The sequence below is a fragment of the Rutilus rutilus genome, assembly GCF_951802725.1.
Source record: "Rutilus rutilus genome assembly, chromosome: 9".
In the NCBI taxonomy this organism is placed as follows: Eukaryota; Metazoa; Chordata; class Actinopteri; order Cypriniformes; family Leuciscidae; genus Rutilus; species Rutilus rutilus.
In genome coordinates this window covers 11,661,429-11,688,943 of record NC_140223.1, presented here as the reverse complement: position 1 = coordinate 11,688,943, position 27,515 = coordinate 11,661,429, and the positions used below count along the sequence as shown (strand labels likewise).

Genomic DNA, 27,515 nt, shown 5'->3' with positions numbered 1-27,515 from the left:
CGTAAGAAGCGAAGTAAAGAAAGCGAGATCAAACACCACATCGACCTTGTGCAACACAGCATAGCCTCTGGCAGGAATCCCACTATTTTACTACCAGGACGCTAAGCTTAACAGATAAACGTCCTCTTCCACGGCACTGTGGTATGCTACTTTGTCTCAGCCAAATAGAGCCTTATGGTGCCTTGCATAGCTCGGAGGCAAGAGACCGATTCCTTTGGTGAGTGTGCTACCCCTCACTGGCAGCCCGAGGGTAACCTATATACCAATGCAAATCACAGCCATTTGTCGGAAAGATAAATCCCATTTTAGCACTGGGGTGCCACCGCTAGGTGACCAGGACGCTAGCTGGATGCTGCGCAGAGAAAGGAAAGTTCTCGCCACCGGAGGCTAAATTCATTGCTTTACGAAGGGTCGTGTGGAAACAGGCAGGCAGAAGTCTCTTGAGCTTGATGTAATTCCAGCCTTGGGTGGTTAACTTGTGAAGGCTGATCAATTATTTACAGCATTTTTTTGTTCAACTCTGTAAAGAAGCCTTGAGGGAGACGCCGAGAGCAACTGGTGATGACAGAATTCATATCGACATGCTCTCTTGCTCTCCTCCAATTATCAAAGTGATGTTAACAAATCTCATTTCTAATCCGTTTACCTGTTGCAGCACGGACATCAACGGAAGACAGATTTAAATGGACGTCATCTTATAGCATTGTCATTTAAAAGAACAATAAGGTCAGAATCGCTGCGATGGGTCATAAATCGTCAGCTAGGTTATCTACATTTTGTCTCGCATAACCTGTACTTTTAGTGGAGGTGCTTTATTTAATGTCACTCCACAGGTAATGGGATGTTAAAAGAAGCCCAAAACACATCAAAGCAAATCCCCAGTAAACAAGTTCATCATATCTGAACCTTCTGGACGACAATGCCAGCACAACGTGATGCGCATTTCATCACTGGCTCATTAGTGAGGACACGGTAACTTGTAAAATTGATTCATCGTGGTTGAAGCTCCTGCTGTGCTGGTCACTTGTCCCTCAGCAGGACGCGCCATTAAGCTTTTTATCATTTACAGGCTCGAAAATTAATTCAATCTTTCATTAAAAACTTCTTGACCTTTCTAAAACTAAGCAAAGTTAATGAAGGCAACTCTGCAATGATCTGAAATGGCCATAATCAAAGTATTACAAGAAATATAGCCCTGTTGATAAGTACAAACTCAGTATCACACTGCTAAAGTTTCTCAGCTGCATAAGTAAAGAGCAATCCAGGTCGTCCAAACAGTGGCGAAGTATTTTGTAAAACATTTCAGAAGACAAAGCACAGGGTGAAATTAGTCATGACAGCTGCAACAAGGGTTAGCCTGCCACAGTCAACATTCAAACACACAATGAAAGGTCAGGTGAAACACAAAGCCAAGGTTTTCAGAAAAAGAAATTCATTAAATTAAATAAAAATACAGTATATGGATCTTCTCAATTTGAAATGTGTCGCATGTGACCATTTTTGTTGTATATGCATATTTGTTATAAATATGCATATATATGCACTAATACACTATATATATATATATATATATATATATATATATATATACACACACACACACACACACTATATAAACTTCAGCATGTGTGTCTCCAGCATAAGTTGAGAAACAAATTGTGACCAAATTTCAATAACCAATAGATATCACCATACTTCCCCTGATAATTGATTAAATTACGAATTGCACTCTTTTTTGTATAACAAGTCTTCTGAAATGTTATGCTTAAACATGCAAATAAGGCATTATAATTAAATATGCACTAAATCGCATATATTTCTAGAACAAAAATATGAACATTTGATAAAGCATGTGACAAACACCTCAGTAAAATCCTTTGGAACATAAATAGGAATAAAACTGTAAAGTTTGGTGTATGCCAAAGTGAAGATTTCTGACACCGTGAAGAAAAAACTCATTTTGAGAAAATGGCCTTTAAAATATAATGTACTGTAACGGAAATCTACAGACGCAAATAGATAAACTGCTATAAAAGATGCACTTAAAAGAGTCTATTGGATGTTTTATTTCCACTAATCTGAAAAAAAAAAAAAGTCCAAAATCTCAAAACTGTTTCTGCTAGTATGTCTCGCCTTAAGGTACATTTCTTCAACATTGGTAGGGTAAATTCAGGCAAATAGGTCCCTTTAAAAAAAAAAAAAACACTGAACCACTTTCATTTCAACTTTCCTAAATTCACCCTATTTAACAAACCAATTCATAGGAAACTGGCCACACATTCTTAAAAATCAGCATATATGACACACCTCACTCCCTGAACCCCAGCCAAGAGCTTCTCTTCTCAGCAGGCCTTAGTTAAAAAAGTTCCTGCTAACATCTGACCTCTACCGCTACCCAAAATATCCCGAAAATGAATGTCTGGCCTGTGGCTACCTCCACAAGCTCCACAGCAGGTCCAGCTAGGGATGTCAGGGCCCATCAAGCATCAGCGATATCGAGAGGGACTCACCGTTAGGAGTTGCAGTGACCGGAGCGCAGACGTTCCCTGAGCCGGTTTTAACTAAGAATGAATTGGGGCCAAACTCATCTTCTGACTCAGAGTCCCGGCCGGCCTGAGCCCCGCTGTTACCTAGCAACCTTCCCTGGCTCTGATTGGCTGCATGAAGAGGGGGAGGGTAAGGGGAGTCGACAGGGGAAGAGGAGGCAGATGAGCAATGAAGAGGAGGACCTGTAGACCACAAACACAAACAACACACGGGGGACAACTTAAAACACACCTCCCAATGACACCGCATAACCAAAAATGAATACATGGACAGCACAGAAACATGCAGAGAGAATTAATAAAAGCCATGCATGCACAGATGAAAGCTGTCTGTCTTGTTTCATCTGTCTTTGTTCTGCCCAGCTGAACAGGGAGATTGGCATAACCGTGATAACATAGTTGCTTTGTGAATCCAAAAAGGATTTTTTTCTTTTTACATTTTTCCAAAGACAGATCGACAGACAAGCTTTAACAAAACAACAAATGGAACATTCAGAAAGAATCACTGGTGATCAACAGTGACTGAAACTATTAATCAACAGTGAATAAATTAGACATTGGGTGAATCTCACAAAAACAGATCCAGCTCACCAATCCATCACCCCCTAAAAACATACGACAAAAGTATCAGAAATTACACTTTGCATAAAGAAACCAAAGCCTATTTTAGGAAAATTTGGGTGAGAATTTGGGAAAATTGTGATTTCAATTCATTATTTGTAATATGGAATATGCTGCTTTTTTTATGAATGTATATCTGCATAAGTTAAAGGCAACACAATAAGTATTTCCTTTATATATTTGAAGAGTTCAGATGCAAAAGCCTCTAAGTGCCATCTGAAATTTTCTTGTAGAATGATCATTTTTATCAAGCTCATAGATTTAAATTCAGTAATTTCACTTAAATGGCAATGAAAATGACCTATTTATTGTAATTTAAGTGAAATGACTGAACTTAAATATACGAGCTTGATAAAAATGATCATTCTACAAGAAAATTTCAGATGGCACTTAGAGGCTTTTGCATCTGAACTCTTCATTTATACTTTAAAATTAAAATTATATCTTTAAAAAACATTTAAAAATATGCATTACACTAGACTTATGTAGACTTAAAATATGCATATGCATTAAACTAACAGTATGAGAATTGGAGGTAAGAAATATGCTTAATTCATTAATCATTATGTTTTTAATAGATTTTTTTTTTACTTTGGGGTCATGAACCAGACACATGCTTAATCAACTTTTAATTAAAAGTAAATTTATGAACTGGTTCTTGAAAGGTCTTGTGAAATTGACCCAAATCACATTTACTCAACACAACAAATTTGAAAAGCATTGATATTTTGGAAAATTATTGTACAATATTGGAGAATTAACAGATTAACAGAACAAATTTCACAGCACATGAGAATGAAACTGACAGCTGGGGGAAACGCACACGCACACACACGCACAGACTCGCACACACACTCTCTCGCTCTCTCTCTGTGAGGACATTCATTGACACAATGCATTTTTTTGCTCCTAACCCTAACCTGACCCATCACAACTAATTGCCTAACCCGAACCATAATTATGAATAATTAAAACCTAATTAGAACCTTATCCCTAAAATCAGGTCCTGACCCGTTGTCCTCGCTAAAACTCAAACCGGGCCACACAAAGATAGTTTTACAAGTACACACACACACACAAACTATTTATATATTTGTTTCCACTTAAAAATGTGCTGATCTTTTCTTTCTGAGCAAACTCTTGAGAGATTTGAGACAGCATAAGAACGAGAACAATAGCAGCATTTTTCCAGCAAGATATGAAACCATCTAAGAGTGAACATTTCAAGTACAAAAGTACTGGCACAAGTTCAAAAAGTTTGCTCAGTTATAGGACTCAGATGGGGTTTATATTCTGAAAACAAAGTTTTATAGTCTTTCTTTCCATATATTGTCAAGTGAAAGGAGCTGACAAGTTGACGGAATATCACTCAGAGTTAAAGAAAAAAAATGTTTCTTTATATTTCTGGTGCAAATGTGTAATTACTGCTACGACAGGACACAGCTGATTGAGTGAAAGAGAATTAAGAAACAATTAGTGAAATTACCATATGATCCATTAAAGTGTCAATCAAGCTGTTTGATCTTAATGATGCATGTCTTGTTCCATTCATCACTTTAATTTGACAAGTCTTAAAACACATTATAATATTATAATCCACCTAAAAATGAGCAGGAAAACTTGCAGAGAGAAATAACATTTTACCTTTATAGCTAAAGTTGTAGAAAAATATAAAACATATTTGTTTATTACGTTGGTGTATAATAAATAATTTGGTGCAACTGCAACTAAAATGATCATGTGTGTTCAGCAAAAAAAACAGTTATTCTTAAGTCATACTTTCTTTGCATAAATTGACCAATTGCAAATAAGAAAGGAAATGAACGATTTATACAGGGATTCCTTGTGCTTGTGTTTTATTATCTGAATGGTGAAAAACTCATCAAAACTAACAAACTAAGCTACGAAAAAACACCATCCCTCTCAGTACTGTAAATGACACTACTTAGAGAATGTTTAACTATATTAAATGTTTAGACATATATATCCAGTACTACATGAATTGATTGCATGTTGAAGCATGAAAGTCTCTGAAGGTAAAATCTTCAACAACCGTTCAATCTCTGAAACACGCCGCATTACAATAGAGGCTTTTAACAGAGTCGTAGAACTGGTTTGGAACAACTGAGGAGGGACAGGAATAAGGATTTGTTTTAACTCTCCTTAAAGGCTAAGTATTAGTGTCCATAACCTAAAAGATTAGTATTGAGATATTGTTTATCTTTGGTTCTCTGCTGAATTCCTTTCTATTAAGTCTGAATTAAATGGATAGAATCTGGGGCATGTGATGTAAAAGCAGCTTTTCTAATTGTGAGTCAAATAATTTTGCCTAAACTTCTGCCTAAATCTCAAAACATGCATGGATGGATTTTTTATATTTTTTTTATAGACGTTTTACTTTTGAACCTAGAGCAAGTTTAATTTGCCATTAATCACGTCTTCTTATTAAAGTCCTTTAAAAGTGCTGAAAGTCACAGAGGAACATGAGCAGATTTCGCATTCGTGTGCTCGCGGAGGGGTGCATTTGTCTTACAGGCTGTTGCGGCCTGTGTTTAATTAATTCTACTTTGCGTAATTTATTTTCATTTCTCTGACTTACAGAAGCACTATGAAGCAGAGGAAGGTGTGTGTGTACACGTTTTTCTATCACGGTGGGGACTTCAACCTCAATACACACAGACTCATGGGGATTCGCATCACTGTGGGGACCTAAATTGAGATCCCTGTGAGGAAGCATCTTTGCACCACTTCTGGCCACAGTACCTATTGCGGTCTGGGCATGTGCCACACAGGATTCGAACCCACGACTTGAACGGTTCGGGGCTCGTGGCACGTGGTTTAGCAGCTTGCGCCACTCAGTTGACGCTGACTAACCAAACTGCCGAGGAGAGGCTTCAGTGTAAGAATTAGCGCACAAAAGCATGATAACCAGATTAGCATGCTAAGCTATCTTAATGCTAATGTAGCTTATGGTTAACCTGATAGCTGAAGAGCCACAATGCATTTGTTAAGTGTAGCATTTAATATCATGATATTATATTGTAATTAATGGCAATGTCCTTGTTTTGTTCTATTATAGCGCCACCAAGTGGTGAAGTTCCACCACTTTTTTTATGTGTTCTCAGAGTGAGCCCATACATGTGTGTCAAATTTGGTGAAAATATCTCATTTTGTTTTAGAGTTATAGATATATGTATGAGAGCATAAACAATGCCCCATGGGCGACTTTGATTGGATTTTTTTGCCACTTACTATAAAAATTTTGACCTTTGGGTTTTAGCATTTAACCAACAACCTATGTTTCCAAACTTCCAAGATATTGGCAAATGTTTTTTAAGCACTAAATCACAACGCTACACAAACAGTAAGGTGAAACCTAGCATGTTTGGTATCGTTGGACTCGGCAAGGATTCAGGAACCTAAGAAGATGACTCGCGTGAAAATAAGTCAAACACACCCAGAGTTATAAGCATTTGAAAAATTTATTTTACCACTAGGTGGCGCTGGTTCGAAACTTCTCAGTCTCCTTCAGGGCATCGTATTGATAACCCATGCCGAGTTTCGTAACGATACGTTCATGCGTTCATAAATCACAGCATTTTAGTACAAAATTCAAAATGGCCGATATGGGAAAATTAGATATTAGTCGACTTGGCACGATACCCTGAATCTAACGAGACCACTTTTATGATTTTTGGACAAATTGTTCAGAAGTTATAAGCAAAAATAGCTATTTTTCGTATATCCGGACCAGTAGGTGGCGCTGCACCGAAACGCAGCATGTCGCCTCAAGTCATGCTTGTGAAGACATGTACCAAGTTTTGTCTGAATACGATAAAGCGTTGCGGAGATACGGTCTTAAGTCTGTTTTCGCAAGCACTACGTAAAATTAGTTTGTGCGGTATTCGAGAATGGTTTGACGATTAAACTTGAATTACATAACGTTTTATTGGCATGGTTGGAAGATGATCTGTCTAGGAGGAGTTTGAAAAAGTAGGTTTTTCTGATAATTCAAAATGGCGGAAAGATTTCCATGACAGAAAATGATGTCATATGACGCAATCGAATCAGATTGAGCCACGTAATCAGGGGGAGCAAGATTTGTGTTTCGAGCCTTTACGGTTAAAAAGTTATTAGCATAAACATGAGATAACTTTTGGACAGTTGGTGGCGCTAGAGGGATTGAGGTCCAAATTTGCTATGGTGACTGATCAGACTGTTCTCTATCAGTGTGCCAAATTTCATAACTTTCCCGCAAGCGGTTCTATGGGCTGCCATAGACTCCCATACGGAAGAAGAAGAATAATAATAATAGGAATTTTGAAACGCTAACCAGTGACTAACTAAAGTTATAACCTCGGCATAACTTGGACAGAATAAATCATTTTAACACCAAAAAGGTGTTTAATTCTTTAGTCACATTATTCTTCTTCATCACATACAGATCTCATACAGATTTCTGTATCCTGATATAACTTGAGTCAGAGTTCTCTTTCAGCCCATTTGCTCTTATTTCAGTTCCTGACAGACTTTCCCCCGTGGCCTGCCCTTCAAGCCGGGCCGATACGCAGCGGGGCCACCCACACTAACAGAGGCCCTAATCTACTCAGGAGTCACCTAATTAAACCAGGAGGCCATGCAGGTAGACTGAGCTTTTCCTGTCGCCACGGCAACCCATTGTATCCTGCAATCTCCCAGGAGACCCGGTTGAACAGAGAGCCGATTGCGAGGGCAATTGGTACAAACAGCAGGGGCAGCTTTCTGTTCAGCTCGGCCTCGACGCTTGAATTACACCGCCCTGGCTTCTGGGCCATCTTCAAACGTACTTTACACTTACAACATCAAAAAGCCCCGCGAATAGAGATGCTGTAGTCAGTGAGGCTTTCAAATAAGACGTCACACCGCTTAATTCACTCTCGCTAAGAGCTTCGTAAATTATGCCATTATAATCAATACGGCTGCATTACGGGTAGTAAATACGTACCATTACGCGGCCTCTTCCACCAAATAAAATAAATGAAGTCGGATGTCGCGCGCATTATCCGACGCATGCATTATATTATCAACAATAACAAGAACGGGAAGATTAGAGTAGCATCTATAGATTCTGCTGGAGATACTGGATTTCACTTATAAGCGCAGTTTGATGGAGAACCGACGTAATGGCAGGGCAGATGAAGGGGCATCGATTGTCCGACGCACAACAGCACAGCTGCTGATGCTGAAAAGAAGGATGAAATGGCAGGAAATGAGTTAGTGCCACAGTTCTCGCATCCATAAAATGGTTGAAGTATACGAGGCCATAGGGCAGTATGGTTTTATGACAGTGCTGCTGTGCTTAGTGGGCAAAAAGACATGAAGAGCATGTTGAAGCATCAAATATTAAGCACGGCTTTCTGCAGAGAGATTCACTATTCGCTTCCTGTGCTCCAAAGGTGTGTAAACTTGAATAAGAAGAAAACATTTATATGATTCAGAGTGGTGTGGAGTGATGAATCTTAATGATGTTGCAATGGTGATGCTCCATATGCTGATAAATATAATAAAAAAATGCATCAGTGAACCATGGAGGAAGAGTGTTATTGTGTGGGGAGGCTTTTAGCTGCTGGTACTTCACTTTAAAAAGTCATTTAATGCTTTGGATTATAGGAGAAAAGTTATCTAAAGAAGAATGATCAGATTTCATTTTTCAACAAGACAATGCTCCTGCCCAAATTGCATAGACAACCAAGAAGTGTCTTGAGAACAACATCAGGCTCATGTTTTGGCCTGGTCAGATTTCAGATTTGAACCCTATAGTGAATATTTGGTCTCACATTCAACTCAAACTAATCACCATTTGTTCAACTTCTCATAAACTGTTTGAATCCATCAACATTGAGCAAAACAACATTGACTCTTCTTCCTGTAAAAAGCTGTCTGCAAGTTTTAAATGTTTAAGAAGATTTAAAGAAAACAAAAGACTATTCCATGCTAAGTTACTTCATCTACAATATTCGTGCAATTCTTGCTAATTTCCTGACCAGTGGTTTGTGATTAAAATGGTTAAAACCATTAAAAGACCACTACATATTTGTACCAATATTTTGCACAAATGTAACAAGCCTAATTTGGTAGTTTTGTGTGATTAGTGCACTTCATCAAATGTCATGGTGGCACTTTAATGTACTCTTATCCTTAACTGTAGCATCCCTGTAACATGGTACTGTCACGTTCCTCCTTTTTTAAGCATTCTTTAAAACAACACTAACAACCTAAAATTTATACCACATGCAAATGAATTTTTCACCAAATCCAAAAACACATGGTCATTTTGATACTTTTTAGTTACTGAAGTTAGTAGTCACATTGCCTGTATCACACCATCAGACAATCAAATCTCTTTGTCGTTCTATAAATAGAAATACAGAGGTGTTCTTTTTTTCATGAGCTGAGGCACATCTTCATGTTCACTATAACCATTATGGTTGCTAAAAGGAAGCCGAAGGCTGAAAAGACTCTGCAGTTGACAGGAGAATTAAAGAGCAATAATTTAGCCCAAGTTCCCTGGCTCTTGCCTTCAAGATAGCAAGATCTCTGAATGTATGACACGCAAGCATTAATATTAAGATAATCACCCTGTGACTTGTGTCCCTTAGACTTTCTTTCTATTTGCTTTGGGCAAAAAAAAACAAAAAAAAACACAGTAACCTGAATGAGTCATTCTGTGTAATGGGAGAAAATAGATACCTAATGCTAAAATATTCTCATATCCAATGAAATCATGTAGTTTCAAAAGTAATTGACCACCATGTCCACAATTTTGTCAAGTAGGCTATGTCCCTGGATAAACATCTTTCGCTTTTCTCATTTTAAAATTGCAGGTAACAAAATCACTTCACTTTCCCAGTAGTCAAACCAAAGATTATCAGTGGTCAAAACTCCCATCATCACCTCAGGTTCTGTCGCCAGGGATCTCGCATCTGGATAAGAGTGAAAGTTGTGCTCATCTGGAGAAACAATATCTCTTTAATCCCTTCTTCCATAAATAGGGAGAAGATATACACACATTTAAACAGCGAGAAAGCTAAAAAAGTCCCTAGACATCCAGCTTTCATGCATTGATGATTCGTTTGATGGTGAACTCTCTCGTCGATTGGAGTTTTTGGCTGGAACTTCAAAAGCATACAGCCAAGTGACTTTTTGGCAAGTGGAAAACACCCCATGAAATCAAAATTTATGTTTTGTTGCTTTTAGACCATGTGTGTTAGCTCTGAGCTCATCTGGTATGCCATCATACTCCTAAAAGTTGACAAAATTAGCTTTTCGCAGATATGCACATTTAAAAGTTAGTCATTCTCTTCTACTGATGACTCATCCTGCACTACACAGATTTTTGTCCAATCAAATGCTCTCTAGATTGAGAAAGCCCCACCCCTAATCCCACTTGACTACTTAAAAATAAATAAATAAATTCCTTCCATGTGTTTCGCCCAAACTTCAGAAGGAAATATGTCAGCACAAAAGTGAGCACCATTACCATATTCACCATCATCAAGTATCATCAAGAAACCACACAACTATGAGTGGAAGGCGGATCGCAATTGGAAAAGTCATAATTTTCCTAGACTCTGCTATCTAGGCAGCACACAATCAATATGTTTGCATTTGAGCAGCGGCGTATGCATGAGAGTTGTAAATACACACAAATATTTTCTTTCATTGACCATGCATTAATGGAAATGATATTTCTGCCTAATAAAACAGCATTTAACGACCACAGAGACAAAAGCACCATTTAGGACTAACCCAAACAACACATTTAAACCATCACGGCAGCACTTCCTGCTTTCTGAGAGAACACAATAATAAAAACAGTAATGAGGCCCAACCAAACTATTAGTCCTAAGAATAATCAATACCAAAGCTGGCGGGTTTTGCTTTCTTCGTCTTTTGAGCTTCACAGTTGTATTTTATTCTTGAAAAACATTCAACATTTGACACCTTTCCAGCCTTCTGGTGGTTTATTTTGCTTTTATTATGTATTTTATTCATAATATCCCATTTTAAAACCAAACCTGGAGAAAAGCCAGACAAAGCATCATGTAAATGTGGTTTTCTTGTCAGGTTTGCATTTTGCAAGTTGCTTTTTATTTGCTAGTTTTCATCCATTTTTTTTGTGCATGAAAATGCACATGTTGATGATTCTAATGTAATTAATGATATAATATTAAAAATATTATATAGAGATAGCTGTACAAATCTCACCTAGTGAGTTGAAGACATAAACAGCTTAATCTACAGTAGAGACAGGGCCTGCGTTCTCTTCTCAGTCACCGTCCGCTGCCTGTCTTTCCTCACCTTCTTCATTCACCTTCTCTTGTTTCCCTGTCTTTTTTCTTTTTGGGAGCGAGAGGGACTGCTCTCTGCAATTCTCCGCCTTGCTGAAAGGCGCCATCTGTTCTCCTGCTCAGTGGCGGCACACGACACGAGGGACCAGATTGAAGCCTGGAGATTGGAATCAAAAGAACACTGAATGGGGATTTTCTTTTTTTTCTTTTTTCTCATCCAGGCCGTAAATCTGACAACTGTTGTTTAGGTTTCACACATGCAGCTGCCGCTACGGAGGCACTTCAGCTGATGCGTCTACGGCTGAATTCAATGAATCCACAAGATCGCTCCTCGACACAATGTTAAGGATTTGTCCGGTTTGTATGTGCCGTAACGTGACCCCTTGAGTCTTATCTCTACTAATGGTGGACAACGCTGGCATTGGAAATCTGAAATGTATGACAATAGCCAACAAAACAGGTGTATATATATAAAAAAGAACGATAGTTCCTAATCTAAAAGCTGATTGACCAGCAACTGTAAAATGGTCAGTTTAAAGGGATACTCCACTTTTTTGGGAAATAGGCTCAGTTTACAACTCCCCCAGAGTTAAACAGTTGAGTTTTACCGTTTTCGAATCCATTCAGCCGATCTCCGGGTCTGGGGGTCCCACTTTTAGCATAGCTTAGCATAATGAATTGAACCGGACAAGACCATTAGCATCTCTCTCAAAAAAATGACCAAAGAGTTTAGATATTTTTCCTATTTAAAACTTGACTCTTCTGTAGTTACATTGTGTACTAAGACCGACGGAAAATGAAAAGTTGCGATTTTCTAGGCTGATATGGCTAGGAACTATACTCTCATTCCTGCGTAATAATCAAGAAACTTTGCTGCCGTACCATGGGTATAGCAGGCGTAATGATATGACGCAGCACCTGATAATAGTCCCCAGCTCAGTAGCCTATTATCAGGCGGCATGCGCTGCGTCATATCATTACGCCTGCTTCATTGAACGTTTGGGTTTTGCATAAATGCATAGAAGCGACAAACATATTCATTTAAAACAAATGATATTGAATGCAAAGACTTTCTTGTAATTTATTTGTTCTTCATTTAAAAAAAAAAAAAAAAAGACTTTGTCCATTCTATGTTTTTATTGCCAGGATATAAAGATGAGTTAAATAGGTAAAATAGGTATCTTTATTGGTTATGAAAAATCAATATAGGTGAATCTATCCAAAAGTCTGAATCCACTAAACATAACTATTTAAATGTAAACTAAATTAATAAAATAACATGAATTTCTTGCATTTTGCTGTCAAACATGGGCACTATCTATCTAATAAATCAGCAGTAGTGATACATCATTAGTGATTTCAACAATTCACAAGCAAAAAAAAACAACAGCAGAAAGTGTGCATATCATTCAGTTGTGGCTCATCCAATCATATTTATAATATATATGTGATAATATTGACATAAAATTAGCATTACCAAATGGTTATGCAACAAATAAAACATTTTTAGGTGGCATTTCCAACAAATATGACAACAGTGTGTTTGGCTAATCTTAACAATAAAACTTAAATTCCTGAATTTGCATCCAACTATCTTACAATATTCTCCAGCCAACATCTTGCACTCGGAAAGACATTCTGAGCTCCGAGCAGCAATGTTCCTGCGCTGATAAAGCCTTCAGAGTCGGGATTTAAGTCTGAAATCTGGATCCGTCTGATCTTTTCTTGTCTGCTATTGATGTTTACACTCAGCTCGTATGACATGACAAGGCTTGACACTGCCAAATCCCCTTCAAGATATCCCATTCAAACATCCCTGGGGCTCTCTTTGTTCTGAAATACGAAGGGCAGGTTCACGTCTCTTCATCGCTCCGCGTTAACGATATCCTCCGAGCTCCCCGCCACGTCCTCGTGTCCCTCACCGGCACACGCGAGCTCTTCCGTCCCTGAACCGAGTGAGCATCTCCTCTGAGGTCCCATCTCACAGAGCAAATGGCCTAAAAACCGTCTACTAATCGCCTTCACGCGGAGCTCTCTAGACACCCTCCCACATCAAAGAGGCCAGTTCATGTTAATCAGTTTAAAACACATGTTCCTCAAGCAGTTACTCTGTCAGTAGCCACCAGAACGAACATGGCTAACTCTACACACAACAATGCTAATAACACATTAATTACAGGTTAATTAGCCTTTCTGTGCTTGTTCATTTGGTCTGTTCTGCATCAAACATGGGGGCAAAGTAATCAAGAAATCCTTCACAATCCTCTTAAAGACTCAAAAGTTTACTTTTGGTGGTGGAGAGAGCGAGCCAAGCCTGCAAATGTAAGCAGCTCATTAGTGCTGCATGTGGCTAGCCTGCGGCGTGGATGCGCGAGGATGGCACCACCCGTACCCATGGTGCCTCTGTGCGTCGAGGGCCTGGCCTAATAAAATGCTAAAATACACCCTGCAGAAAGATGCACACAGTTGATCATGCGGCTCTAATGCACCACTTCCATAGAAAAGCCGCGCGGAAACGCTAAACTTTTCTCTCAGTGGGGAGTTACGATGAAAGATACACTTTACCAGGGATGGGAAAAGTATTGAGAAGTTGTAGTTAAGTAAAAGTACAGATACGATGTCAGTGTTACTGAGTACTTAAACGTTTAAAATTTTTTTTTTTTTTTAAGGCATAACATTGCTAGAGTGAAGGTAAAAAAGTATCCACGATTAATTATTTATAAGTAAAAAAGTAAACACTTTCTTAACTTTTTAAAGAGATGGTGAGATTTTCTCACTTTTTGTAGTTTTGATGCAATTTTTTTTTAAAGAAACCTGTCAAAATTCAATATGGCCCTGTAAGACTCGAAGCACAGCAGGTGTTGAACTGCAAAACCCTGAAATCTGTTACCTGGATATTTTCAGCTAAAATTAACAGCGAATGAGTTTACAGTGGTTTGACTTTTGAATATAATGAGTTTCAGACTAAAAAACAGGATTGATAATGAATAATGATAATGAAATGTTCACACTTTAGACAAGTTCAAGAAATTTGTGATATATTGAAGAAAGTAATGCAGGTTTAGAATGACAGTGACAGTGCATTTCTTTGGTAAATTATTTTTTTTATTATTAGGATTTATACCGTAATATGCATTTTTTAAACAAAAGTTTGCCACATCATGATAAAAAGGATAAAACATTTTTGAATAATTGAGAAAAGATAGAAAAGATTCGAACAAAAGTGAACAAAAATGTCCTTGAAATTCAAACCCTGAAATGTATCAATATTAGCATGAATGGCAAAGACCCAACAACAGAAAAAAGTATTCAAATGACATAGGTTGAACGAGGATGGGCTCCAAATGTCTTTCGAATCCTGATGGTTTTATGCTCTTGGCCAGTAAATTCACAGCAAAAACAAAAACAAATTGCGATTGGCACAAATCATGTTTATGTACTTTTGCTCAGTTTTTAAGGATGAGGGGATATCAGGTATCCTGTCCATGTTGGCATCTGGCTATTTTGGCTAGCTTTCACCAAGTCACAGAATAATCTGGGTCAAAATACTGTAGAAGTTAACATCAACAACAAAATACGTTTTCTCTAACTTTCTCGCCTATTTGTTTTACTATCCTTACTATGCTCAATTATATATAGGTAGTTGCATTCATCATGGTTTCTTTCCTGTTTTTGATAAGAACAGACTTGCGACCAACACCTCAAAGGGTGTCCAGGACCACCAACTGTTATACACGCTTCAAAACCTCCTCGTGCAAATCCACAGATGTTTGTTTTTTCGTCTTTGTAAGCAGCAGGCCTTATGGCGCTACGGCTAAATGCTAATTTTGCAATATCCTGACGTTTTGAGACTGCATTTCTCTCTAAAGCTCAGTACAAGTCCAATCTCTGCCAGCTCGAGCTGTTGCCATGGTTTACGATTAGCTAGGGATGAAGTATTGATCCATTCTCTGCACATTTGCTGAGACCACCATCCAAGAAAAATGCGAAAATGTACTCAAACTGCATGAAAGCAAAGAACGCGCATAATAGAATTCATACGCAATGGCACATTACCAGCGTTATCACGGAGAACTATTGCATATAAATGATTGATACGAATTGTTTTGCCATTAATGGAATGGGGTAATGAACCATTTCTGTGACTATTCCTGTCTCAAACATAACACAAATCAGTCACAAAACAAATCTGTGTGAAATAAATGCATGAAATGCGAGGGGATGAGAAAGACCCCCCTGCTGCGTTAGTTTACACAGTACGTGGGTTGCTAATGGTCTAAAAATCAAATGCACAAAAGAGGGATAACATAACAAACAGCATCTCCATTAGATTCTGAGTGACATCTCTCTGGCGCAAAGCCTTCATTTAGCAATAAGCCCCAACCTCACCTGCTTGGAAATGGATACTTCAGCGTTCAGCCAGTAAGTCAAAATCATGGTTAAAATAAAAATTTATATATATCACATCATATATTATTACAGTAACGACACAGCCTTATTTATTGGAGAGCCACAGCCCACATTCTCATTTGTTGTCCCTTTTCTAAACCAGAAAGGCCTGTATTTGATTTATGTGCTGTTCCTGTTGGGTCCTCTCTCAGACCTAGTAATGAGAAGTAAAGCAACAGCTCATTACAGATACTTCGACCGGCAAACTTTTGCACTGATGAGGTTCGGCTGAGGCCTTGTTTCCCAGTCAGCACAAATCCTGACTGGACGGAAAGCCCCAACCCCGAATCGGACAGTTGTTATTATGGCATGAACTTTACAAAACCATTCTCTAACATCTCCTGCAGTGTTGTTTTCACTGTCCTGTTTCAACAACCCGATCTCATCCAGAATACGCAATCATTTGTACGGAATGGCAAATTCATAAGAACGTACGATACAAGTTGGGTTGCATAAAAAACGTGAAATGCAACTTTTTCAACAAAAAATGGAAAACTTTTTTTGCCGGACGATTTGCATGATACCGGCGTTTTTAAAACCTTTGAAAACAGGTTTCAAAGTGCAAGTTTTTGAAAACAATAATCTTTTTATCTCAGTGTAATCTACAAATGTGAATTTGTGAAAACGGTGACATGATGTGTATGATTATTACATGTTCAGTCTACAGGTGGGCCATTAGTGATATCGCCAACTACAGGCCAGGTAGCAGAATACAGCGTTTTTAGACGTTTTCACGGATCCGTGTGAACGTGGATCGTTTTGACAAAATTGTCATCTGTAAGAAAAAAATAAATAAATAAAAAATGCAAAGGAAAACATTTGACTGTACACGGTAAAAAAATAATGTTTGAATTTGTAAATAAAGATCATGATACTATTTTAATTTTCTACTTCAAAATTCAGTGTTACAGTGTTAAATCTACAAGCAATTTCTGAGTGAAACACCAATTGTTTTTTCTGTATAGTAGGGGATTTTTTTTTTTTTTTTTCATACAATCAAAATCGTACAGTTTTCCCACCTCATACAAATTCTTAGAGTTCCCCCTGTGGTGAAAATCAAGATTATAATGTTGTCTATGTGGTGTTTTTAATGTGCTTTAAGACAAACCATGTAAAAATTCATTAGTCAACACTATTCCTGAGTATTTTCTCTTTAAAACTGCAGTGATCTAAAAAAATGCGGTTTAAATATGTAATTTTGGTGATCAAATATGAGTTTTAAGGGATAAAATTATTGACTACAGTGGGACTTTTAAAGTTTTGATAAGAGTGTGTTGATATTGTAAAGAATTTAGAGTTTCCCAATGGTGTGAACAACTTTGTTTGGTCGTTCATTTGCACGTTATGCACAGTTACGACACTTCTGGCTTCCCGAAGAGCGATGACAAAGAACGAAAAAGCCAAAACATACAGGTTTCCATTGCTATAGTTCAGACTGCTCTTTCACTCCCACCCTCTGTGAATGTGGTCTGTATGGGATCAAACCTGTAAAAAAAGCAAGCCATCCATACAGCAGCGATAAGGCTGCCGGTGAGATGGTGACAGCAGTGCTTTGTGAGCGCCTCTGAGGGAAAGAAAAGGCTAAATTCACGCCTAAACCCTCCTGAATGACACCAGGTAGGCAGTGGCATTTCGGAGCTGCTTTTTAATGGGCAACAGACTCAAGGTCGTTCTGTAACAGAAACTAGACAACACATATGTTCAGGACGGAACTAAGGACGCTTTCACACTTGATTCGATTGCCTGTTCCGAACCCGAGTTCGATTGCGTCATCAAGCTGCAGCTGGCGCGTAATCGTGTTGCTTGGTAACCGCTATGAATGAAAAGGCGTCATCTTGAAAGCGCGCGACTGACAACTGTCCTGTCGACCGCATTTTACGTCATCAATAACGGTTCACTTCAGCGATTTGGTACGATTGCGTTCATATCAGCAGCGAACCGTACTGGAGTTCACATGAACCGTACCCCAGAACATCCTTTTTAAGCGGACTCGAGTACGGTTCGCGGGTGCGCACCCGAGTTCGGAAGACAGCGTTCACATCATCCAAACAAACCGAACTCTGATGTCATTCGAACCCGGGTGCGCACCAAAAGTGCTAGTGTGAAAGCGCCCTTAATGACTCCCTTTTCAGACTCATTATGAGCTTTAATTCAGTGATAATGAGAATGGTCCATGACAGAGTCGGTTAACGTCAACAGCATCAGCCTAGCTTTAAATAGCTGGTCTAGTGCGTTCTTTTTACAGCAACTCAGTCCACTGATGGACATTTAGTTAATGTCCCCGGGCAGCTATTTTTCAGTCGTTTTTAGTCACCATGAAATCAAAACAATGTTTGTTTGATTTTGAATAATGCCGGATTTATTTTTATAAATGATTTATCTTCGCCCTTAATTTTTTCTTTTTTAAATTCACGTGCCTCGTAATCTTTAACTAAAATAACTTCCCCTCCCTCCTCCTCCCAAAATCTCTTCTCTGATGTGTTTAATGGCGCGAGGGCGGGGCAACCTGTCACTCACATGAAATCGACCAATAGCAAACCACAACCATCCAATCAATTCCACATGGACAAAATGAAGTCCCGCCCTACATTTCTTCCTGTTCGAGAAGCTCGTTTCGCTCAGATATGTACGAAAACAAGAAAAGCAAATTCAAATGACCAGGATACTGGTTTGATACAAATAAATAGTTGTATGATTACGGTTGGTTCTTTAGCTTACATAGGTTGGTTTGTGCAATTTAGAGCAATAGTTGTCAACTGGCGCTTTTTGCTAAACACAGAACTTTGTTTCTGCCATTTTACTATTCTACATTTCAAACATTAATTTTCCTATGAGTGGCTAGTATCCTTTTTTCTGTCTGTTCAACGTAACTTAAATATTACATGCACAGTCATTAGCTGCTAGATCAATATAATATATGACCATCAACTGTCATGTCACTGTCTATAAAATTACTACTGAAAAAAAAAAAAAGACGTTGAATGCAATTTAGTGGAACATATTGGACAGTCATTGCTGACAATGCTATCTTCTGATTATTCATGAGGTTGCATGCTAATAATATTAACTCTGACAATCATTTCTCTCTAACAGCAGAGAGGCAGAAACTAATACATTTGTTTTCATTATTACTGTTGCTGAAAGGCACTTTATCATTAACATTCATTCTGGGAGACGGGGAAGCAAATCTAATAAAGCTTGTGTTTCTCTTCCTTTGTTTACTTTTTTAAAAACATAGTTATTTATTCCTAGGGTTGATAATTGCTACAATTTCCCTCTCGAATATAGGCTCTGTGGCAGAACTTCTAAAGTTTCTTCTAGAGTTGAGAGTCTGGACATTTGATTAGCCTGTTTTGACATTAGGAATTTCGAGTTTTTTCTTCTTTTTTCTGTTTGAAGATTATATTAAAACTTGAAGTCTAGAGGGGGAAAAATAGGAAACCTTATTATTATCATTAGCCTATTCAACTGCCTTATATTGTGTGGATTTTGTATTTTCCCTTTGTAGGCCCAAACTTTGAATCTTAACATTTGATATTCATAAAATATAAATAATTATAAATAATTTAATATTTAAAATATGATAATTTAAATCAAAACAAAAGACATTGGTTAGCCTACTATGGTCAATTTTCATTAGGATGTTCTTGTACTTGCCTAGCTTTGTTAATAATGATAAGGCTTTGTGAATCCCAAAAATTGCCAAGATTTAATCCTCCTCCTCTTCTTGCTATATTAAGGGGAGACACCCCAGGTGAATAGGGGAAACTTCCCCAGTTGATTACTGACATTAAGACAGATATCTTTTGTATTACAAGTTTTTAGAATATCTGTTTAAATATGCAAATTAGGTATTATCTTATTAAATATGCACTAATTTGCATATATTTCCAGAAGAGAAATCTGAACATTGGATAAAGCCAGATTCAAAATTATTGTTTCATTTTGTTGACATATTAGAGTCAAAGGTTTTTACAGAGGTGATTTTGGATCTCTCTTTTTATCACTCCATTAATCAGAAAAAAAACTGTCAACAGCTATAAAACAATCAATTTTCGCCCCGTATTTTTAGGTATAAAATGTATAAATCAGAATCAGAATGATATATGAACAAACCCCTCAGTAGAAACCTTAAGAATATAGATAGGAATACAACTGGAAAGTTTGGTGTATGTAAGTGCTGCTGAAGTGGAGATATCTGGCTCAGAGTATGAGGGAAAAAAAAACATTTTGAGAAAACGGCCTTTAAAGATTTGTATTGTAACAATTCATGCTTTTTTTTTATGTGGAAACAACTTATTTACAGACACAATATCTTATCAAATCATTAGCAACAACAATACAAACCACATAAAAACGTATAACAACACAGCATTTATGGCCTTCAACTGAACAGAACAGTCAAAAACACAATCACGTTGTCAGAAATTGACATCAGCCAATGAGATTTCGCTATTAGAGTTAAATGCCCCATTGTACTTTCACGATTGGTTGCTGATAAAAAAGGAAATGACCATATCTGGATCCGACAACAGAGCTTTCCAATGATGACAGGGTGCAGACAGCGATCGCGGATTCAGAACGCCAACTTTTGTTGAATTTAGGAGAAATCTGCAGACGCAAATAGACAAAGTGTAGTAAAATAAAGACCTAAATGTGTATTTTGGAGTCTGAAAGAAGACATGTTATTGAAGACAAATAGCCCAAAAAAACGATGTTTTTGCCTGCCGTGTCTCGCCTTCAGAACTTTTGTTATAACAATGTCTCGTTTAACTGGCTCACTGGGGTTTTAGGATGGTATTCATGTACAATAAGTGACATACAATACATTTAACTGGATTGAATTGCATGTGCTTGTATATATAATGTGCTCTTTCAGCCAAACAAGCCAAGACGAAATGCCAAGCTTAATATCATAGAAGAAATGCAATTCATTTAATTGAAATTAGAGTGTCATGTAATGCAATTTCTGGCTTGTTTTCAATTGTGTGCAGTAATGCGTAGAAATGAAACATTGTCTTCTGTAAAAGCCACAGTGATGCTTAAGGCAAAGCCCGTTTAATAACTCTAGTTAAGCTGAGAAACCAAAAATGTGATGTAGATAAAATACACCCCCTTACACTTTATTACTCGTGGCTTTTATGTGTTTTTCCAAATCTGTTATTCCACTCTGGGGTCTGACTCATACTTCATATCATATTTTTGCACAGCGCTTCATGTACGAGGGTTGATGACACACATTTTGATGTCAGTCAGATAAGCGTTAATTACAGTAATTTGAGCATGCATAATAAATCTGTCATTTTGATACGCAGAAACCCATTACACAGATTTCCAGCTAAAGGTAGGACGACATTTTTTCCAAAAAAAAAAAAAAAAAACCTAAAAAATCCTTGATATATAATTTCAGGCCAAGACATTTGGATCTGAATGGACTGAATTCTAAGAAAAAAATAAATAAAGAGATGCGTAACGTGCAAATGCACGCATCCCAGCGGATTATTTAGCAGCTAGCAATAAAAACGCATTAGACTAATGTGAGAGAATGTGGCATTTTGGCTTTATGATTCAGCAAACTGCTGTGGTTTGTGATTAGCGGCAGTGGTCCCAGAACTCAGGAAGCTCTCGGGGCTCTGATCGAAACGTTAGTGAAAGCCGTCTGCACTGTCAAAACCTAACGCTTATGGAGCGCAGCAGATAACAGGCCCGCATTGTCCACCAGGGTCTTTAGAGTCTCAGAATGAGCTGTCAAATGAGGCAGCACTAACTCTGCTAATCCGCCATCTGAGGAAAAGCCTCAGTCAAAAGGGGTAAACAAATAAATAAAAACATAAAAAAAAAAAAGCACCACGAGTGCGATTAATCGAGTCGAAAGTCGCCGGCACTCTGGTGTCCGCTTTGAAGTAATGTTTGCCGCTCTCAGGCAAGCGTGACCACTTTTTAGCACTCGTCAACAGTCAGCGCGGGAATCAGCACAAAACAAAACCGCTGGATTCTAGCGGCGCACACTTTTTTTCTCCTCTCTTTCTCAACACACAAACAACCGTTAAGATGTGGATGGCTACATGAAAGAAGAAATGTTTTGCGGTTAATTATAACAAAGATTACTACAAAGAGATGTGTGCTTTGGTGCGATAGCTGCGATGCCATTTCATTCAAAGCAACAAAAAAACGCTCCTCAAAGCAAAATGCAGCTGCAGTCCTAATGTCTAAAAATAAAACTAGATTGTTGTTTTGTTTTTTGGTGGAGAGGTGCTTGCTGTGCAAAAATAGCCTTACAGTGATAATAGTAGGTTGTTGTCACTGGTGAAAACAAAAAAAAAACAGCCTAAAATGTTGCTGGTCTCCCAAGACTGGTCTGTTTTGCTGGTTTTAGAATGGTTTTGATGACTTTCAGCTAGTCAGGCTTGAAGACCAGCTGGCCCACAAGCTAAACAAACTGAAGACCAGCTTGGCCAAGATGGGAGACAAGCTAAGACCAGCTAAACCAGCAAAAAAACACCTTAAAGTCCCTTTTATTTTTTGGTCAGTGCATGGCAGCTTGCTGTGCAAGTGCAAAGGCTAGGGAGCTTTGGCTTGGTTTCTAGGGATGCTAGGTGGGTGCTTACTTACCAAGTCAAAGAAACCCAATGCAAAATCTTAATAGGATTTTCCCGTTTTAGTAAAAGTAAAAACAGTCCTCTCATTAATAATTTGAAATATGATTCATATCCAGAGTGTGAATGGTGCAGGACTAGTTAACAGTGTTGGGTGTAATGCATTACTAAGTAATTAGTTACCATAATTTAATAACTTTTTTTCTATGAATTTCTATGATTTTTTTCTGTAACTTAATTGCAGTTACGTCTGAAGTATTTACATTAAATACTGTTTAAATTATAGAAAAAGATCTATATAAAACAATAGTGGATTGATAACAATAATAATTGATGAAAATGAATAGATTTTATTATTATAACTATTTCATTTATTATTTATTTTAATATTATTTATTATAATATTTTTTTCTCTCAGTAACTATTATTTTTATTCAACAACATACAATTCTTGAAAGTTCTGTAATCACAAATATATTGTTATATTTAACTTTATCGACACTCCCAGCTTCTGTTAAAACAATATTATAATTCATATTTCATATATTATATTTCAAAGTTTGCATTTCAAAGGACGATCCTTAGCTGTTATTAAAAGAAAAGGTCAGGACTAAAAACGGCATGTTATTGAGTAAGACTGCAAACCATTTGCCGCCCCAGTACTAACATGAAATATATATTCATATTAAATCTGGAATTTAAATCAGTTCTCAAGTGCAAAACATAGGATGCAATTTATTAACAGTTGCATTTGCACCTGGCATATGCTCATGAAGTCACGGTCAAAAGTTTGCAAACATTTTGTTTGGGTTCCAATAAATATTCTCACTTTCAATTCTTTCAAGTCTTTCACACTACAAACTTCATAAAGGTGTTAGCATGTGAACTGCTTCAGTGAAAAACACTCTGCAGCTAAAACACATAATTACACTATTTAAAAAACAAAAGTTGTGATCTCAACAGCCCACAAAATAGTATCCAGTTCAACCTTAGACATTAACATGACCAGCGTGATTTTAGTTTTATTTATAAACTCTAATAGTATTCACTTGAATCTTTATATTTTCTTTATATGTTCTAAGTTTTAGGTTTAGTAATTTTGTTTTTTGCTGGTCATATTTTTTTTATATTTTTATATTTCTCTATATTGTTTTAGGTTTAATAATGTTATGTTAGTACTTCAACTTAGTTATTTTATTTGGGTTAGTTGCTAATGCAAGACTTCTAAGCTTTTTCATTTTTTCAATGGATTTTTTTTTTTTTTTAATTGTTTTAGTTTTAACAAAAAGTTGCATTATGTCTAATAAAACGGGGGGGGAACGGATATCTTGTAATAGCCTTTTCTTAGCATTCAAAGCATATTTTTGTCTGTTCGCTGTTCAAGGTCAGGTTCTGTAACCTCATCTCTGAGACTGCTATTTCACACCATTGTGTGCCGTGCTGAAGCCCTCCTGTAAGTGAGGAAATGTCTCATCTGATAGCAGCCTGATTTAACTTCACTTTGTGGGTTGATAATATGGTGGCAGTGCTCAGGGAGAACAGTTGAAAAGACAAGTGCAGGTGAGGGAGATATAATGCTCCGAATATGAAGCCTGCTCGTGCTCCCCTCGGGCTCGCCGGAACCGAGGTGCGCCATTCATTTCACCAAACTAAACTGACTCGCAGATCATCATTTCAAGTTTAATTCAGATGCAAGCGAAAGACATGCAAGTTCAAGTTAGTGAGCAGTTTACTCAGTAATTAGTCAGTCCATTTCTTTTGGTTGTGAACATGAGTTTGTTACATTGACATGATAATCAACTTTAAGCACATTGGAAACACGTGCCTCAACCAACATTTTTACAAAACTCCATAAAACGTGCCTTTACTGTACATGCAACTACAGTTTCACACGAATTATGACTACTTTGTTGACTTATTTTTGCGCAGTTCCTTGCGCGATACAATCATAAAGCATAAGAAAATGGAAAAATACGCTTATAAAGCATAAGAAAAACATCTGATCATAGCAACGTGGTTGTATGCACAAGCTCTACAATTCGGCGCTCTAAAGTCACGTCACGTTTATTTATATACAATAGATTGCTTAAAATCAAGAAGCTTTACCGTATTAAACATGAGATACAGTGTCAGTGTCTTGTTTCATCAGAAGTACAACTTGATTTGATACTATAAGCAGCTCTCCAGTGTGTTCATGTTTTCACTGACGAACGTCTTACCTCGAGGGACAGAACAGGAGAAGTGAACGGGAAAAGATTTCCACGCACACCTACCTATTACGTAATCGCCACGGACCAATTTGCTTTGGCAAGCTGTTTCAAACTCCCAAAACATTTGGATGCAACTCCAAACATTTTGGTCTGATTTTGTTTTGTACGTCACATCAGTTCGCTCTTCGATTTCTCTTGAAGTATATCGGGGCCTTAATAACTTTAAGTTGAATGGCCATCTTTGAAAATATGTTGGTCAGCACATTATTTGGTAATAGTACTATGGTACTTTGACGTTTATGCATATGGCACAAAAATGATTGCCACATTTTCACATACAAGAGCATTTATGTGTCACTCCAAGGTAAATCAAAGAATGTCCTGGTGTTGAATTGGTCTTGTACTTTCTTTTAAAGTGTTCTAGTTGGGCACAATCATCATCTTCCAAGCTCAATATCACCATGACATCCAAGACTAATTTATAACAAAATATATTTAAAAAAAATGACACCCAAGATAAACAATGTACCCCCCCTTTCTGCCAACCAAGCACGCTGTGCAAACCGTAATTATCAAGTCTGTGACAGATGCCCAATGGAGCAGCATACACACTATTAGCCAGATTGAAGCTGAGCATATTTTTTCGAAATGAGACAGATTTCATCATTAAACGCCCAAAACGAAAATCCCAAACTCATATGCTATGAGGATACAGAAGTAACTTTAACTGCTTGTCTGCTGATCTGAAAGTTACAGTGAGCCTCTATAGTAGCACATTTGTCTCATTGTCAACATCCCCAATTTCAGCAACAATGATCACTTCCCATGAGCCCCTCTTAACCTCAATCTTTCAGCAGTTCAAAAGCAGTTCAAAGTTTCCGGCGAGTTCTAAACCTCAGAAGTGACATCTTATACAGCCTCTACAAAGAACCAACGCAGAGGCAGTTTCAGTCAAATTAACCAATTATAGCTTCCCTGCTTCAAACGGAAATAAGGGAGAGCGATTGTAGATCGTACATCAAACTTCTTCTCGGATCTTCTGATCCATTTTGCGCTACAGTTTTCAAAGTACAACTTTCAATTTAGGCTATACAAACAACCGCAAAAAGTCACGTAAAACAAGAAACAAAGGTGGAAAAGCTAATAATCCGATGTTCCCAGGGTTCAGAGTCTATTTCCCAATAGCTCAACATGAGCCTCGTAACAGGCATTAACTCACGATCACATGGGAATATTATCGGTTGTGTGGTTCCCAGGGAAAAATGTTGATGGATGGCACCGGCTTAATCATGCATTAAAAAATGCATTACTGCCTCTAAGAAAATTGTGTCATTGTTCATTTTTACACCTTTATTGTCATGATTTTCAACACGACGGTGAAGGGTCTCGATAGACGAGATACATTGGTCTGTAATGACAATTCTGGGGGAAATAAAAAGGTAATATCCACAGATATTCGAGTAGAATTTTTACTCGTTTTTTTTTTTTATTATATTGAGATTCTAAACATTCTAAACATGAAAAATGTGGGGGTCTGTTAGATTTAAAAAAATAAAATAATAATCATTTTATTCAGCAAGGATGCATGAAATTGGTATTGATATCAAGCAGCAAAAACAATTATATTAGATGGTAATAATAGTTCACAATATGACTGTTTTTACTGTATTTTTGATCAAATAAATGCATCCTTAAGTATAAGAATAACATAAAAACACTTTTTAATGGTATATGTATAGGTGCTCATGGACTTCCATGCCAAAGATTTTCATTAAAAATAACCGATTTCAGCTTTTGTTCATGTTATATGATTTTTTTTTTTTTTACATTTGCTGTTTTACAAATACCATTTATATATTTGTCCCAGATCCACACTTTTGTCAAATATGAAAATCCATTATAAAAAAAAAAAAGACTTTGTTTAAACCTTGATAATCAAAACAAAGTGAAGTAAACATTAACCATTTAAATATTTTTGTGCGCATTTCTTTTTAATATTAAAAACATCATTATAATTATCAAAGGTAAATATTAAGAATAAGAATACATTATAATAATAATAATGGTAATAATAACAACAGCTTTATAACTATAGCATCCTGCCCTAATTGTTATTGGTCTTTTAGCAGATTAAAGGTATGGCGGAGGATTTTCCCGAATTTTAGAAAAGAACCGCCCTCTCCACTTTTTGAAAAAATGCACATGCGCAACACTCTACCTGCTCCCGAGAGGGAACGCCTATTAAACGTGTGCACGAGAGAGCATGCACAAGCTAATCATAGCTTACATTAACTTTTACTAGCAGTGATTTTAAATGGATTTACTTTACCTGTCGAGTAGAAACTTCGCGACTGAGGCATCAGTGGGAAGCCCAACCTGTGTTTTGAGCGCACGCCATCGTGTGAATCGTGTGCACGAGCACGTACGACGGCCTTACGTAAACATATCACCAGAATGATTGACACTTAGGAGGACCAATAGTCTTGATGATCCACCCGGAAAAAGAAAATCCTCCGCTATACCTTTAAGGTACAATTATTAAAATGAGAAGGATGTGGAGCAAAAAAGAGGTCAAGGGCTTTGCTCCTGGGCACAGTGGTCTTATCAAATCCCAGTCACTTCCCCTATAAGTGAACCACTCTTCCCAGGTGCTGAAATGTTAAATTTCAGATTTATAATCACAGATATCGAACCGCTACACCCCATCACCTGGTGCCATGTGCCAATGAGTATGTCATTAAGATCAGCCCTATTAAACACATT

At 37.4% G+C, this 27,515-nt stretch overlaps 1 protein-coding gene across 1 annotated transcript in view; it reads right to left on the bottom strand.

Moving 5' to 3' along the window:
- The window catches only part of tenm4 (teneurin transmembrane protein 4), a 232,444-nt gene that overhangs the window by 124,273 nt on the left and 80,656 nt on the right, over positions 1-27,515 (bottom strand). Inside the window, exon 4 of the mRNA XM_084419906.1 lies at positions 2,511-2,729. Coding sequence (XP_084276032.1) covers positions 2,511-2,729 — 219 coding nt within the window. The remainder of the gene's footprint in view (positions 1-2,510; positions 2,730-27,515) is intronic.